Source organism: Schistocerca gregaria, chromosome 1, assembly GCF_023897955.1.
Source record: "Schistocerca gregaria isolate iqSchGreg1 chromosome 1, iqSchGreg1.2, whole genome shotgun sequence".
Lineage (NCBI taxonomy): Eukaryota > Metazoa > Arthropoda > Insecta > Orthoptera > Acrididae > Schistocerca > Schistocerca gregaria.
The window spans coordinates 590,703,650-590,722,208 of NC_064920.1; the positions used below are offsets into that span (position 1 = coordinate 590,703,650).

Sequence of the window (18,559 nt, forward strand, 5' to 3'; positions counted from 1 at the left end):
AAATAATTGGCTTGAAAAGAACACTGCATCAGTTTACTCCAACCACCAATAGTTACAAAGTGTTTGTTTCCAACCAATTTCATCATACAAAAATAAAACATGTGAGTCAAAAATTGTTTTATTTCTGTGATTCCGTATATTTTTATTCCCTGAGACTAAATAAGTATTTAAAAATGAAGTCACAATTGCAAGAAACATCTTTTTTATGAAGTTACTGGTTTTAGACCGTCTTCAGACTTCACACCAGGATGGTAGACGGTGGCAGTTAACAGAGCAGGTGCTACACTTCACGAATGCTAACTTTTCATGTTCATTTTTAAGTAATAACAAATCGCTGTTTCCAAGAGAAATGTTCTCAAAAATTACTAAATAAGTATTGTTATATATTCCAGTTATAGAATTATTTCCTCTTCAAATGCTCTAACAGAGGTTCTTAGTTCTTATCTTTGTAACTTATGTTTAATAGTAGCCACAAATTATTTCAGTTTATGAAGTCAGTATCCTCTGCAATTATGGCCTGTGTTAACCTCTGTGGCTCCCTTCCCATCCTGCCACTAACTTTTTACCTAACACTATTACTGAACATAAATATACTTTCTCTTATTGTGTGACATTGCACTACATTTTTTGGTCTCTTCTGTCATTGTCCTTCTACTCTCCTTTGCCACATTTTGTGGTCCCCATTTACTTTAATTCTAGCACTGATATGTTCCCTTTCTTTTCCCTAGAATTCTGCCTATCCACCTCATCTACAAAATTTGAAGCAGCTGTAGTCCAGGAGATGAAAAAAATAAACCATGTATAGGAGTGCCAAGGAGACCTATCATAATCTTTATTTTCTTATGTAGTATCAAGACAAACTACCAATTACACAATTTTATACTAATGTACACTGTAAGGTTAGTTTTAACTAGGTGATCTTGTACTAAATTATTATATTTCATTTTCAGACATAGATTTAAAAGTGGCTGCAAAATTCTTTGGCACAAAATTTGCATGTGGATCTTCTGTAACGGGAGAAGATGAAATAGTAATTCAAGGTGATGTTAAAGATGACTTGTTTGACATTATCCCCGAAAAGTGGCCAGAAGTAAGTTCATAAGCAACATGTCCTCTCTTGTACATGTATTGTGAAAACAACTATTACATAAACAATTTCTTTCTCCTTCCAGATTGATGAAGACAGCATTGAAGATTTAGGAGATCAGAAGAGGTAGTGCAGTTATTATTTTTCTATTTATTGTAATAAATAATTATAATATTTATATTTGTGGAATTGGTCACTTGTATATGTTAACAAATAATAATAATAATAATAAAGGCAACCATGTATCTAAGTAACCAATTGACAGTCCTGCACAACCTGTAGCAATTGGTCAACTTGCTCATCTGTGAGTCTGTCTTCACTCTCTTCAACCATCTGGGGAAAAAAAAATGAAATTGAAAACATGTTAATTATAAACAGTTGTAATTTTTATGACACAGACCGAAAAATGTTGTGATGGAACCTTCGTTAACCATAGAACAATCACAGTGGCCTGTATATTACACACATTTATTTAGTATCTTTTTAAAGTACAAAGAATTAATGTACAAACTTACACAGTTTTTTTTCAGGACTAAACACATAACTGTGAAGCTGAATAACTAATCTCTCCGAGCATTATTCTTAAAGCTGAAAGTTGTAGCTTCTTGACAACTGACTTTACAAGCTCATTCCATTATATGTCACTTTGCAACATTATGCCTTATGTGAAGAAGAGCACCGCTAATACTGTATTTGTACATTATATGATTGTTCTTCCTATTATTTTGCATTAAATTACATTTTTCCATCTTTAGAACAATCTCACGATTGCAGTACCAAATAGGAATCCTATCTGAGTCATCTTGTATCCTCCTACAATCACTCAATGATGACAACATCTTTAACAAATGGTTGCAGATTACTGCCCACCACATTCATCAGATTGTTTGTTTGCACCCCAGAAGACATCTTTGTTTCCTATGCATACTTGCCATCCACAACAATGTATTGAGTTCTGTTGATTAAAAAAAAGGTTTAAAGAAGTCTTCAAGCCTACTCCATTTGCTCGGACCTTTGTTAAAGTCTACAGAGTGTCACTATATCAAACAATTTCTGAAAATTTGGGGATATGGAATCTGCCACTTGCCTTTCATTCTATGGCTCACAGGACATAATGTGAGAGGCAAGCTGAGTTTCACACAAGCAATGCTTTCTAAATCTGTGTCAATTTATGTATAGAAGTGTTTTCTCTCTCAAGGAATTTCATTAGTCACTGTCCTTTGACTGCATATACCTTCCCTTCTTCCCAATCTGGTACTACACAGCTTCTATTCCACTAGCTCATCCACAGTCGTTTTACTTCTCTCCTTTTCTGCCTCCCTCCCCATCTAATCCCACTCCATGTTCCTCCTTACCCCACCACCCAGACGGCTTCTACCATCATATGCTGTTGCTCACAGTCTGGCCTAAGCAGGCAGAGAAAATGGTCTGAATGTGTGTGTTGGATAATTCAGGAGGCCTTTTAGGTGCAAACTCTATCCTTTTCATTATAATGTCAAGAAATTTAAGATTACCAAGAAATCTGCAGTAAACAGAAGTTATGGATGTTGGTCATAATTGTGCATGTCTGTACTTTTACCCTCCTTACACACCAGCGTCACCTGCACTTTTTTTTCTTTTCACTTGTAACTTTCTGCTGGGTGAGAGATATCCATAAAGCGTGAAATCTAAGAATGGGCCAATGTCAAAAGGGTGGTGGTTGTTGTTGTTTTCAGTCGAGAGACTGGTTTGTTCAGCTCTCCATGCTACTCTATCCTCTGCAAGCTTCATCATCTCCCAGTACCTACTGCAACCTACATCCTTCTGAATCTGCCTAGTGTATTCGTCTCTTGGTCTCCCTCAACGATTTTTACCCTCCACGCTGCCCTCCAATACTAAATTGGTGATCCCTTGGTGCTTCAGAACATATCCTACCAACCAATCCCTTCTTCTAGTCAAGTTGTGCCACAAACGCCTCCCCAATACTATTTAGCACCTCCTCATTAGTTACATAATCTACCCATATAATCTTCAGCATTCTTCTGTAGCACCACATTTAGAAAGCTTCTATTTTCTTCTTGTCCAAACTATTTATCGTCCATGTTTCACTTCCATCGAGTATATATTTAAGTGTCAGAAAGTCGTTTCTGAAAGTATTTGTTTTGGAAATGACTTCCTGAGACTTAAATATTTATTCGATGTTAAAAAAATTTCTCTTTTTCAGAAATGCTTTCCTTGCCATTGCCAGTCTACTTTTTATATCCTCTCTACTTTGACCATCATCAGTTATTTTGCTCCCCAAATAGAAAAACTCATCTACTACTTTCTCATTTCCTGATCTAATTCTCTTTGTGTCACCCGACCATTACCCCCATTTTGCTTTTGTTGATGTTCATCGTATATCCTCCTTTCAAGACACTGTCCATTCCGTTCAATTGCTCTTCCAGGTCCTTTGCTGTCTCTGACAGAATTACAATGTCACTGGCAAACCTCAAAGTTTTTATTTCTTCTCTACGGATTTTAATTCCTACTCCGTATTTTTCTTTTGTTTCCTTTACTGCTTGCTCAATATACAAATTGAATAACATCGGGGAGAGACTACATCCCTGTCTCACTCCCTTCCCAACCACTTCTTCCCCTTTCATGACCCTCGACTCTTGTAACTGCCATCTGGATTCTGTACAAATTGTAAATAGCCTTTCCCTCCCTGTGTTTTATCCCTGCCACCTTCAGAATTTGAAAGAGAGTATTCCAGTCAACATTGTCAAAAGCTTTCTCTAAGTCTACAAATGGTAGAAACATAGGTTTGCCTTTCCTTAATCTTTCTTCTAAGATAAGTCATAGAGTCAGTATTGCCTCACGTGTTCCAACATTTCTATGGAATCCAACTGATCTTCCCCGAGGTGGGCTTCTACCACTTTTTTCCATTCGTCTGTAAAGAATTCGCATTAGTATTTTGCAGCCGTGACTTCATAAACTGATAGTTTGGTGATTTCCACATCTGTCAACACCTGCTTTCTTTGGGATTGGAATTATTATATTCTTCTTGAAGTCTGAGGGTATTTCGCCTGTCTCATACATCTTGCTCACCAGATGGTAGAGTTTTGTCAGGACTGGCTCTCCCAAGGCCGTCAGTAGTTCCAATGGAATGTTGTCTACTCCTGGGGCCTTGTTTTGACTCAGGTCTTTCAGTGCTCTGTCAAACTCTTCATGCAGTATCGTATCTCCCATTTCGTCTTCATCTACATCCTCTTCCATTTCCATCATATTGTCCTTACGTACAGCATCCTTGTATAGACCCTCTATATACTCCTTCCATCTTTCTACTTTCCCTTCTTTGCTTAGAACTGGGTTTCCATCTGAGCTCTTGATATTCAAGCAAGTGGTTATCTTTTCTCCAAAGGTCTAATTTTCCTGTAGGCAGTATCTATCTCACCCCAGTGAGATATGCCTCTACGTCCTTACATTTGTCCTCTAGCCATCCCTGCTTAGCCATTTCGCACTTCCTGTCGATATCATTTTTGAGACGTCTGTATTCCTTTTTGCCTGCTTCATTTACTGCATTTTTATATTTTCTCCTTTCATCAATTAAATTCAATATTTCTTCTGTTACCCAAGGATTTCTACTAGTCCTCATCTTTTTACCTACTTGATCCTCTGCTGCCTTCACTATTTCATCCCTCAAAGCTACCCATTCTTCTTCTACTGTGTTTCTTTCCCCCATTCCAATCATTCCCTAATGCTCTCCCTGAAAGACTCTACAACCGCAGGTTCTGTCAGTTTATCCAGGTCCCATCTCCTTAAATTCCCACCTTTTTGCAGTTTCTTCAGTTTTAATCTACAGTTCATAACCAATAGATTGTGGTCAGAGTCTACATCTGCTCCTGGAAATGTCTTAGAATTTAAAACCTGGTTCCTAAATCTGTCTTACCATTACATAATCTATCTGAAACCTTTTAGCATCTACAGGCCTCTTCCATGTATACAACCTTCTTTCATGATTCTTGAACCAAGTACTCCCAGCAAAACTGAAATTGGTGTTTTCCACCTTGACCTGTATACTGACTGGCCCTAAAAGAGAGCTTAATAATGTGGGATCATGCTATTTTCAGAGTGGGTTTGCTCAAGCCTGTTCACTAACATCACACTAATGTTCACCCAGGGGCCCTCTTGCAATCATGTTTACTTGTTCAGCAACCTCACGAAACTTGCAACCTGGTACTCTGAATCTAATTTTCCCTGCAACCTACCAGCAGGTCTGTGTTCATATTCTTGGTGTCTTGCACCTACATTCCTCTACTCTGTAAGAGTCTCATCCTATTCTAGTTTAGATGGCAACCAAATCTATTTGGAAATGAAGTTTCAATGTGCTTGTGACCATTTCCCAGCTCACTCTTGGTTTTCCCTTTTAAGTGGCATAGTTTAAATTTTTCACATTATAACTCTGCCTAAAGACTGCATTTTTCTCCTCGTGTTCTGTGGTTTTCTAACATAATCTAAAATTCCACTGACCACTGTTCTCACCCTGATGAAGTCACTATCTAAAATTCTTATTACTAAACACTTCACTGTTTAACCAACCTACAGCAGAACATCTGTTAAACTAAGTACACTTAAAATTTGTTTGTAACAGTAAGACCTGTGATCCAAGGATAGCAATTCGTTCTCAATCCCTGGTTTGAACCCCATCACTGCTCAAATTTGGAATAAAAATCATCAGTAATGGCGATCGAGGACTTCTGACATAAGAAGCCACCCTTATACTGCCAACAGCCTTGTTAAAAGGGCAGAGGAGTGTAAAGAGGTTCAGGGCCATCTCTTGTACTTGGGGTGGAATCTGCAACTAAAAGGTGGAAGAATCAGCAATGATCAATGGCATGAGGATATGGAAGCCACTGCATTAAAGACACACAATGTGTGTCCTGAATATCCACAGGACATGTGGCCTGTGACTGAAAAAGTGTCATGATCATCTCTCCATTCAAAAAGAATTACAGACTAGAGTTGTGGGATGCAATGTCAGAAGTTTGAGCATGGTAAGGAAGCTAGAACATCTGAAAAGGGAAATGTTAAGTTTCAATCCACATATAGTTGGTGCCAGGGAAGTGAAATGGAAAGAAGACAAGGATTTCTGGTCAGATGAGTACAGAATAATACAAACAGCAGCAGAAAATGATATAACAGATGTACAATTCATTATGAATACGAAGCTAGGGCAGAGTGTGAGTTACTGTGAACAGTTCAGTGATAGGATTGTTTTCATCAGAACTGACAGCAAAGCAACACTGACAACAATAGTTCAGGTATACATGCTGACATTGCAAGCAGAAGGTAAAAAGATGGGGAACGTATATGAAATGAAAATCTGTCGTGGGGGATTGAAATGCGGTAGAAGGGGAAGGAGTAGAAGAAAGGGTTATACAAGAATATTGGCTTGTTAGTACAAATAAGAGAGGAGAAAGACTAGTTGGGTTCTGCAATAAATTTAAGAGGGTTAAAGGGAATGCTCTTTTCAAGAATCACATGAGGAGGAGGTGGTATACCTGAAAAGACCAGAAGGTATTGGAAGATTTCAGCTAGATTACATTAAGAGATTCTGAACTCAGGTACTGGATTGTAAGCTATACCCAGAAGCAGATAAACACTCTTAGTGTTATCGCCCATGCTTTTAATTTCACCAAAGGTTGTTTCAACTCTTCTATATTCTGATTCAGTCCTTCCAACAATCTTTTCTTTTTTGATTCCTTCACATTTTTCCTGCAGCCATTTTGCATTGACTTAAGCACATTTCCTGTTTAAGAAAAAACTTTTGTACTTAGTATTTTCAATGCTCAGTTGAAGTATTTCTTCTTTTACCTGTGGTTTCTTTGTAGTTATCTTCCTTGTACCTATGTTTTTCTTTCCCACTTGTGTGATTGCCCTTTTTGAATATGTTCATTCCTCGTCACTGAACTGCCTAATGATTTATTCATTTTATTAGGATCTATAAACTCTCAGAACTTAAAGCACATCTCTTCATTCCTTAGTATTTCAGTATCCCACTTCCTATAACCCTCTTAAATTTATTGTAGAACCCAATTAGTCTTTCTCCTCTCTTGTTTGTACTACCAAGCAAATATTCTCCTGTAACCCTTTCTTCTACTGCATTTCAGTCCCCCATGACAGATTTTAATCTCACTTTAAGTACTAAATTACCTGTTCAATCTCCTCATATACGTTCCCTATCTTTTTATCTTCTGCTTGCAATATCAGCATGTAGACCTGAATTATTGTTGTCAGCATTGGTTTGCTGTCAATTCTGATGAAAATAGCCCTGTCAATGAACTGTGAATTCCACTGTTAAATGCAGAAGAGAGAGCTGATAGGTGGAAAGAGCACACTTAGGGCTTCTATGAGAGCAAGGACTAACTCGATGATGTGACAAGAAGATAGGGGATCCAGAATTAGAATTAAGAAGAGCTTTGGAAGACTTAACTCAGCTACCTGAAGCGGACAGGAAGTAGATGGATTGGTTACCTAAGCAATAAGATAACCCATGATGGACAGAGCAAGGACAACATAAAAAGCAGGCTAGATACTGGCAAACAGGGCATTAGTGACCAAGAGAGAGTCTACTAGTATCAAACACGTCTTAATGTGAGGAAGAAATTTCTGAGAATGTACGTTTCGAGCATAGCATTATCTGGTAGTGAGACATGGACTATGGGAAAGCAGGGACAGAGGAGAATGGAAGCATTTGAGATAGGGTACTAAAGAAGAATGTTGAAAATTAGGTGGAATGATAAGGAAGTAATGAGGAGGTTCATCATAGAACCAGCGAGGAAAGGAATATTTGGAAAATACTGACAAGAAGAAGGGGCAGGGTGATAAGACATCACGGAATAATTTCCATGGGACCAGAGGGAGCTGTAGAGGGTAAAAACTGTAGAGGAAGACAGAGATTCCGGTACATCCAGCAAAAAATTGAGGATACAGGTTGCAAGTGCTACTATGAGATGAAAAGATTGGCACAGGAGAGGATTCATGGTGGGCCACATAAACGATTCAGAACACTGTTGACTCCTTAAAGAAAAAAATACAGCAATGTATATTCTTATCACTTATTTATGAAAGTGGAATTCATACTAATCATATGGTTTTATGTTGCCAACTTCCATTCACTTTTTAAAACTTTGTTTAATCATTAAATCCTGTTAACAAACACAAAGTGAATTATGCAGAAATGTGACAGTACAATGCATACTTCTCAACATTGGCAGGAGTGGAATACACTGTGATTGTCAATTCTGATTTGAAAAATCTATCTAGCTTATTGTGACAAGTGGATCTTTAAAATTCTGATGAGAAAGCCACTATAGGTTAAGTTGTATACAAATTAAGAGCAGCTTCATTTTACCAGTTGTATTTCCAAAGGTGTTGTTGGTGGATTGTTAAGCAGCATAACTTTCTCTGATTTTGTTAATTTGAAAGGCTCAAGTGCACGCAGAAAATTTTCAATAATTTCTGGTGTCTGCTGACTACAAGGAGTATCTTGCAAGTAGCGTGTAGTCTGGAATATGAAAATCACAATTAAGCATGACCATACCTTTTAATCAAAGCAAGTCTTCAAACCATTTATACTGGAAGGTACAAAAAAAAAAAAAAAAGTTTTATTACCTCGTAAGTGATAGTGGCTAGTTGACCAAATGCATTACTATGCTGTTTTTTTCCTCGAATTTCTTGTAACAAGATCCACACCTTTAAAAGAAGAGACAAATGAAATATTAATGCAATCTAAAACAAAATCAAAATGTTACGATTACAGAGAATACTAAATAATAAATTCTTAGGTAGATCTGCCCCCCCCCCCCCCCCCCTCGATGTTTGACACGTTGACTGGCACAAGGTGTTGTGGCAGCACTGCATAGCTGTCTGCTGTGCCCACTGCCGGCCACAAGCAGTCAATGTGTTAAGCAGTTTCTTAATTTCTTTTTCCCTATGTTTTTTGTCTCCAAATAACACGTAACATTTCTTTACAACAATCAAAAATATTTTTACGCACTTGTCATGCCTTCTTAATATTAGCAACATCGTTTGAAGATGAATGCTCTGAAGTACAGTCTTCTCTTTCTATCTACTTCTATATTCCGCAAACCACCATGAGGTGCATGGCAGTGGGTACATCCCTTGGACCAGTTATTAGGGTTTTTCATGTTGCATTCATGTACGGAACGGGAGAAGAATGACTGAATGCCTCTGCATGTGCAGTAATTAGTCTAATCTTATCCTCACAATCCCTGTTTCAGCAATATATAAGGGATTGTACTATAGCCCTAGAAAAATCATTTAAAGCCAATTCTTGAAATTTTGTTAATAAAATTTCTTGGGATAGTTTACATCTGCCTCCAAGAGTCTGTCATTTCAGTTTCTCTGTGACAATCTCCCATGGATTAAACAAACCTGTGACCATTTGTGCTGCCCTTCTCTGTATATGTTTAATATCTCCTGTTAGGCTTATCTGGTACGGATCCCACACACTCGAGAGGTTTTCTAGGATGGGTCACAGGAGTAATTTGTAAGCAATCTCTTTTTGTAGACTGATGCACTTCCCCAGTATTCTACCAATAAACTGAAGTCTACCACTTGCTTTACCCATGACTGAACCTATGTGATCATTCCATTTCATTATCCCTACAAAGTGTTGCATCCACGTATTTGTATGAATTGGTCGATTCCAGCAGTGACAGGTGACCTGGGTGACAAGCTAGGGTCACAGCCAGACTGACCTCTGCTAACTACTCTGTCAGGTATGAAGATTGTGTACAAAGGAACCAGTGTGGATCATGTGGCGGGTGTGCACACTTTATTTGCCCCACCCCCTGTACAATTAAAGCATACATGCCTGGAGAAAATGAAGTATCCTCAAGAACATGGATTTGAACATCACTGTGTTTTACTAGGCATGGCTCACTGACTCTTTATGATCTCTGAACTGACTTACAGTGGGACCTACAGTTTAATAGGACAGACCAAGCCTCAACTTGCTGTAAGTAGGATTAATATTTGGAAAAACTTTTCTGCAATACACAAGACACCTTCAGTAATATGTTCATAGCACCGTTGTGCAAGTTTACAAATGGAACCGACTGTAGACAGTAATTTACCTGACTCCAGATAAAGATAAACTCTAAGATGTAAGCTGATGAGCAGGCAATTGGCCTGGCTGTAATTAAAGTACAGCCATTTGTTGAAGCGGCACTAGAAGGGGGATGGTAGTAGACCTCCAGCCACCTTTTACATCTGGCTAAGATTCCTGGCACTCATTTGACCCAGAGGAGCTGGAACAAGGAAAAATCCTTGCCCCTACCTGTGACGGAACCCTGGACCTCCAGGGCCAGAGTGTAGTGCTCTACACCCTACAGACAACCACAGCCAGGTTTCTGACTTATCACTGCCTGAAGCCATTATGTATTGTGTACAGATAGTGAGAGGTGGGGTGGAGGGAATATTAAATATTTTCATGTGCCTGACAAGATGCAGAAAGAAAAACAATTCCTGTTTTGTATAGTGGTTAGACAATCACTGAAAATTAATATCACATTGTTGGCAGCTATTAATTGTAATTAGCTAATTTGAAACTGAATCCAGCAGAAATTATGGAAAGATGGCATTTGCAATAGCTAATTAGATGGCTTTCTTCAATAGAATCATGATGCATTATCTGTTATTGACAATGGTGGTGAGGTTCGCAAAAGAAAAGGAAACATTATCTATAAGCAATGAATATTTACTGGAATCATTGTTGATTATATACTGTTAATTGGAAGACTTAGCACTTCATATGTCATCCTGAGGAACACAGTTCTATTAGAAAAAATGGCCAGAGTATGTCATAAACATGAATGTCAAAATCATGGTTCAGTACGCAGAAAACTAAAATCCCATTCTTGGAGTTGATACATGTTACATTTTAATTTAATGTACTATCACGATTTCTCACAATTACAATAAATAGGGAAACTGCTGCACATATAGGAATAATTTGCTTCACTGTTTCTCAAACCTATTGTCAATAGGCTATGGAGTGGTCTCTTCGATTGATACTCGTGATCGTGAGTCTATTACAGGTCACATACACTATCTGAGAACACATCTATCACTAACTGGAAGTACGGCAGTTTTATTCTCAAAGAGCAATCTTAACTGATCTAAATGAGGCTTCAGGGAAACTGTGAACAACCAGATATTACGAAAATGGTGCAGAACAACTATCTTAATTGTTACAGAATGCCATATGTATCTTGACCAATCCTGGAACAGCCCAACAGGGAAAGCGTTAAAGCTTTTAAAGGGGTAGGTCAGTTTACCCTCTTCCCAAGTGGGCCCGATTAAATGATCTAGCTTACCAGAAGAGATCAAGCCACAAAAGTGCTTGAGGCCTACCACTATTTACACTATTGCTGTTCCAACATTTTTCTCCCCATCCAAGAAAAATGCTCCTAACTTATGTCAAGTTCTTTTAATGATTTAGAATAATGGCTAAACATTACAAAATCACTGCATGCCTGGTCATTATACTTGATTTACCACTGTCTTTGAAAATTTCCAAGTTTCTTTGAACTCAGACCAGAATTTCTTGAAACTCCAAAAATGCACCACCAGCCTGCAACATTCATTACACTATCAATGGAGAAATTTTCTTCCAATATAAGTCTTTGATGTTGTTGTGGCACTAAAATGCAACTGTTTTGCTCTAAACATATGGAGACTCAGCTTCGCTATCCTCTTTTGAGTACAGCAGTATTGAAGCTAGGCAGGAAGCTGATGTGCACTTGGGGTACTAATCACTTAACCACTGAACTTGTAGAAAAGACAGAGAAGATATTTGCAGTACAATGTGGGCCTTGTTATCTTTAAAGAAGGAGGCAGCACAATGGAGTTCTTCGACAAAATTTACAAAAACTGCCAAGTGGTTCTTCTGATCAACATAGCACAATTATGTTATAAAATGTCAATTACAATGATGTGATACTGTAAAAGGAAGCACTCACTCACATATATATAGCCTTGCCATATAAAAATCATACTTCACTTATTTTAATCCCCTATGAAGATATACAAGGGCATTCAATAAGTAATGCAACAGTTTTTTTTCCTTGGCCACTTTCAACTAAAGAAACGTTGAGTTTACTGTGGGATATCGTGAAATATTCATGCTTCAGCCCCTGTAGTTTCATGAAGTTCCGACAGGTTACGTCGCTATACGTAGCCTTCAAAACAGTGTCCTGCAACAGATGTGTTCCAACCAGAGAGCTCTCATTGAGTTTCCTTTGGCAGAAAACCAGAGCATTGCAAATATTAATAGGTGCTTGCAGAATGTCTACAGAGACCTGGCAGTGAACAAAAGCACAGTGAGTCATTGAGTAAGGTGTCAGTCACCATCGCAACAAGGTCACACAAACCTGTCCAATCTCCACATGATTGTTGGCTGCACACAGCTGTGACTCCTCAATGCTGGAACATGCCGACACTCTCATTTGAGGCGATCGACGGATTCCAAACTAACACCATGCTGCATAATAGACGTCTCTGTTGGTAGTGCTGGAATTCATCCACGAGTTTGGGTACTCAAGTGTGTATCCATTGGGTTCCTTGCTGTCTAACAGAATACCATAAAGAGCAATGAAGGACCATCTGTGCGGAACAGCTTGTGTGTTACAAGGATGACTGTGGCAATTTTTTTTTCAAACATCGTCGCAGGTGATGGAACGTGTGTCCATTATTTTGATTTCAGAAACAAAATGGAAACCCAAGGAGTAGCACCATCCCACCTCTCCTCCAAAGAAAAGATCAACTCTGAAGTTTATTGTTCTACCAATAGGAAATTGAAGAAATGACTTCAACATATTCGTTGCCACAAAAATGTAACTGTACTACTACTCCATGACAATGCAAGGCCTCATAGAAGACTACACACCTGAGAGGAGCTCATAAAACTTCATTCGACTGTTATCCTTAATCTACCCTACATCCTTGATCTCGCACCTTCGGACTTCCATCTGTGAGGTCCAAAGAGGGAGCCACTCTGGTGGAAGCAGAATTGGATAATGGGTAGGTTATTGATGCAGGAAGATGTAGGCTCTGATGTTGACAGTAGACTGGTAGTACCAAGCAGGCATACAGACAGGCCCTCCCAGTAAGGTGGCATAAGGCCATTAACAGAGATTGTTGGGGGGAAAAAGGGGGGGGGGATTAATAAGGTGTATTTAAATACTAAATAAAACCGAGCTGCTTTAGAAGAAAGATGTATCATTCATTATTTATTGACCGCTTCTGATAGAACTGTAGTTTATTAATGTCAGGACATTTGACATGCGACTCCAGGATATGCACATGCAAAGGAGTTTTGTAAGCAACAGCTGGAATTATTCTGCATGAACTTTGAATACTTTCATGTTTCATTGAATTATGGAGCCAATATACACTGATGCACCAAAGAAATTGGTATAGGTGTGCATTTTCAAATACAGAGAGATGTAAACAGGCAGAATGTAGCACTGCGATTGGCATCACCTATATAAGGCAACAAGTGTCTGGGACAGTAGTTAGATAGGTTGCTGCTGCTACAATGACAGGTTATCAAGATTTAATTGAGTTTGGACGTAGAGTTATAGTCGGCGAATGAGTGATGGGACATAGCATCTCCGAGGTAGTGATGAAGTGGGGATTTTCCTGTACAAATATTTCACAAGTTTACTGTGAATATCATGAATCCAGTAAAACATAAAATCTCAGACATCGCTGCAGCCGGAAAAAAGCCCTGCAAGAATTGGGCCACACACTGTCAGGTGGCTTGCGGAGTATGGATGTAGATGTAGAATGCCAACTGTAGAGAATTGTTCAATGTAACAGAAGTGCAACCCTTCCGGAAATTGCTGCAGATTTCAATGCTAGGCCATCAAGTGTCAGCGTGCAACTCATTCAACAAAACAACACCGGTATGGGTTTTTGGAGCTGAAAACTGACCTGGGTACCACTGATGACTGCATGACTGCATGACTCAAAGCTCCTGGGGGATTGTGAACGCTGACATTGGACTGTTGCTGACTGGAAACATTTTGCCTGGTCTGACAAGTCTCATTTCAGATTGTATTGAATGAATGTGTACAGGTATGCAGACAGCCTCATGAATCCAAGGACCCTGCTTGCCAGCAGGGGCTGTTCAAGCTGGTGGACGCTCTGTAATGGTGTGTGCAGTTAGAGTGATATGGGACCCCTGAACTGTCTAGATATGACACAGATATCTAAGCATCCTCTCTTGTCACCTGCATCCATTCATGTCCATTGTGCATTCCAACAAACTTGGGCAATTCCAGCAGGACAATGACATACCACACATCCAGAATTGGTACAGAGTGGCGCCAGGAAAACTCTTCTGAGTTTAAACACTTCTGCTCGCCACCAAACTCCCCAGACATGAACGTCATTGAACACATCTAGGATACCTTGCACTGTGCTGTTCAGAAGAGATCTCCACCCCTTGTACTCATGGACTTATCAACAGCCCTGCAGGATTCATGGTGTTCAAATGGCTCTGAGCACTATGCGACTTAACTATTGAGGTCATCAGTTGCCTAGAACTTAGAACTAATTAAACCTAACTAACCTAAGGACATCACACACATCCATGCCCGAGGCAGGATTCGAACCTACGACCGTAGCAGTCGCTCTGCTCCAGACTGTAGCGCCTAGAACCGCACGGCCACTCTGGCCGGCGATTCATGGTGTAAATTCTCTCCAGCACTACTTCAGGTATTAGTTGAGGCCATGTCACGTTGTACTGTGGCAGTTCTGCACGCTCACAGGGGCCTTACACAATATTAGGCAGGTGTACCAGTTTCACTGGCTCTCTTCAGTGTATGATTTGGTCCATCCTTTTCTTTGAATGTTGTTTGCAAGTCTGAGGTTTTTGTGCAGAGGTGAAATAACTTGTGATTATTCAAATTTATCTTTATCAAGTTATTATCATTTCCATTAGACATAATGGTATCAGTTGATAATCCAATCCCCTCCTCCTTTCCCCTCATCCCTTCTTTTTATATATAAACTGTACAAAATTTTACCATCAAATTTAGACAAACTGATTATTAGCAGATGTTTAATGCCTTCAAAGGTTAACTGGCTTTTGGGAAGATATGTTAAATTCTTTACCTCCAGGTGGATTCAATAGCTTATCTAAATTTATGTGAAAGAAAAATGTTCTTATTATGATTGCTCTTAAGGTTCTCAGAGGGTACCCAGACAGTTTCCTTACTGAATATTATCCAAGTAGACTACACATCCAAGGTTATGCTTTTTCACAAGACGAAACTAATGCAATAATATAACGCAGCCATTAGTTACATAGCTGAGGTCAAAATTCTTGGTGAATTCCACAACTCAAACTAGACTTTTCCTTGAGTACTATTTTATGCACTTGGTGAAATCCAACTAGTTCTAGTCACCATAGCCCTGAGGGGTGTAGAAAGAGCATAGTTTCACACACCTCAGTTTCATAATACCTGACAGTGCGTCTATTGAATACAAATTGTCAGGAGACAAAGTGCAGTCTTTGTATGGCATTTCCAATGTCATGTGCCAATGTAAAAAATATGGAACTTGCTGAACATTTTGAATGAATATTTACAATTATGAGCTAGTTGTTCTGGATACCTCTATTTTATTGTATTCCATAGCTAACAGTTACTTGTGCAGTCACAAAGTGTCATATGACAAAGGAAGATGACAGTATATGTTGGCCAAAGTTCCAAAACAATGTGCCTTGATTAAGGATAAAATGAAACACCATAACAATAAATCAGTGACAGACACGTTTCAATTACTGTTCCATGCATCATCATTAAGAAGGACGGAGAGTGTTGAACAACACAATTTACAGGAAGCCTGTGCAGATAGACCAATATTTGCATAGTCTATCAACTCATCATCTGAGTGACAGAGCTATAGTAAGTACCCTTTAACTTGGGCTAACTTCCTGTGCAAGGCTACATATCTTAAAACTCTCAGAAATCATGAAAAGAACCTAGCCTGAAGCAGGAATTTAAATTATTGCAACGGTAAAAGTCTAGATCAGAACCAGTGGTGTACTCAAGTGTGTTTAGTGCAGCATGTTGTCAGCACTTGCCATGAGATGTGATGGTAATGAAAGGGGGAGGGGGGGGGGGGGAGGGTTTGTTATTTGCTGGCTCTATGCAACCTATGAGAGAGCAGTGGACAGACAATGTTTCAAATCAAGACACAATATACTGCAACCTAAGAGATATTAAGACATTCAGAAAAAGGAGCGAAATGATTCCCACAGCCAAAATTATGACTAATCTTTATTTTATTTTTAGCAGTTAAAGCTGTTTCATTGGGCCCCGATTTAACGACAACCTCGTAATTCGTGACTTATTCAGAAAAAAGATTCAAATATATGTGGCAAGAGTAAAGAAGAGAGTGGTTTCTATTTTTTCAATGAATTCACTGCTTCTTTTCTCATACCTCAACTGATTTTGTGAAAGTGACCTCCCATTGCCTATGTGAAACTGACACATTGCCAACCTGAGTGGTAGAGAAACACTGCCCTGAATGACGCTGGGCCTGATTTAAACTTAGCCCAAGCAATACTACAACATGTTCAAAGTGATGCAGACAAAAATACAGAAACATACATTTGAAAGCAGAAAGTAGATCATCAATTTTACAAACATGGATGTCATCTCTGAAGTAGCAAATACTGCACTTAGACCCTAATTATGCAGGGATCGACAAATATGTCAAAAGTTTAACAGGAAGGAAGGAAGCAAGCAAGCAAGTTGGCCAGCTAGCTCAAAAATAAACATTACGTGGATGGGTTTTATGTCAAATCACTGCTGCAACAAATACCAAACATATACTCAACAAAGGTAACTAATTCATTTACTTATGAGATTTAACTTTTTGGGAAAATAAGGTCATCATAAATTAATTACAAAATTATCATTAAAAAAATCAATGACCTTCAGTTGTATTCAAATTAAATGTCTTTCTGAATACTGACAAAGGGACTACTAGATGTATTTGGATACATCAATGCATCATATAACTGCTGACCAATTATGGGGAAAAGAGTTGTCATTTGCATGAAGTGGAGAAGAACATATAAAAACAATGGTATTCTGCAGCTTTCAAGATTTTGAAGTTCGTCAACAAAAACAATTAATATTTGAAAATTTAATTAGATAGATAAAAAATCTACTGCAAACTGAAATACCTTTTAATGAGTACGTGCATTCTTCTGCCACTACTTAGTGAGTAGTTTCTTTATCTATCCAATTACTTGCCACACCAGTTCCTGTCAGAACACTTAAGTGCTGCTGGGCTGGGCTCGCTTCTGGATAGGTGACCACCCAGTCTGCCAAGGACTGTTGGCAAGTGAGGTGCACTTAGCCCTTGTGAGGCAAAATGAGGAGCTTCTTGATTGAGAAGTAGTAGCTCCGGTCTTGTAAACTAACAAATCGGCTAGGAAGGTGGTCTGCTGAGCACATGCTCCTCCATATCTGTATCCAGTGAAGCCTGTGGGTTAAGGATGACACGGTGGCCAGTCAATACTGTTAGGCCTTCATGGCCTATTTGGGCATAATTCAATTTTTTTAATTATTCAGATTCTGAAGTTTGCATTACACAGGACCTAAGAAACTCTCTAGTATTAACATGACAACATACAAGGATAAAATTGTTTATGAACAATGTGGGTTTATTAAATTCTCAACCTGAAGTAATACCAGCTATTCTCTATCTCCATGTAACCTAAATCTCCATAGACAATTTGTGAACAGGATTGTGCAAACTAATATCACTACTTCTTAAGAGACAATGCTTTGCAACCTTCACATTGTGAAATATTGTAAATGCTATGGTTAGTGCCTGTCAAATTGCGCTCTTCAACTGCCGATCTCTAATATCGCAAGGTTCAACATAAATAACGATAATTAGAAAACAACATGGACTAAATGAAAAACTAATTAGGATATGCATGAAGTGCAGGTGTGCTACAAATTGTACAGGTGCACACAATGCCCTGAAACACAACCACACGTAAAAAAAATATAGTCCTTATAATAGTACCAGTACCTTTTGTCAGCAGTACAAAATTCTGGGTAAGGTCACTTGTAGCATCATGAATTACATCTCAAGAAGGAAGAGAGTTTACCATAGCATACGTACATTATTCATCATAATGAGTAACACTTAAATTACTTGAGCACAACCAATAAGCAAAACTTACCTCATAATTGCTGAGAATTGCAGCGTTGGCATTTATTCTGAAAAAAAAATATATTGGGTAATAAACGTGAGCATAAAAAAGTATAAGTTAGAAATCCAATAACAACGTTTACGTACGTCTCCATTACGTATGAACGCTCCGAGCGCTAGGCCACAACACAGCTGGTACAAACATAAACAAGGAAGTACACAACACCTTCTTACCTA

General features: G+C 38.7%; 2 protein-coding genes across 3 annotated transcripts in view; one reads left to right on the plus strand and one right to left on the minus strand.

Annotated features, from left to right (window-relative positions):
- Positions 1-1,341, plus strand: part of LOC126357653 (density-regulated protein homolog) — a 45,291-nt gene extending 43,950 nt beyond the window's left edge. For both annotated transcript variants that reach the window (XM_050007477.1, XM_050007476.1), the window contains exons 5-6: positions 951-1,090; positions 1,173-1,341. In XM_050007477.1, coding sequence (XP_049863434.1) covers positions 951-1,090; positions 1,173-1,217 — 185 coding nt within the window. In that variant the 3' untranslated portion in view covers positions 1,218-1,341. The remainder of the gene's footprint in view (positions 1-950; positions 1,091-1,172) is intronic.
- LOC126357680 (DNA-directed RNA polymerase III subunit RPC9) lies at positions 801-18,559 on the minus strand. Its single transcript, XM_050007478.1, has 5 exons — positions 18,470-18,559; positions 18,354-18,390; positions 8,723-8,803; positions 8,463-8,615; positions 801-1,420 (listed from the first exon to the last, which is right to left on the minus strand). Exons 1-5 carry the CDS (start codon positions 18,475-18,477, stop codon positions 1,334-1,336), a joined length of 366 nt encoding a protein of 121 aa, XP_049863435.1. The 5' UTR covers positions 18,478-18,559; the 3' UTR covers positions 801-1,333.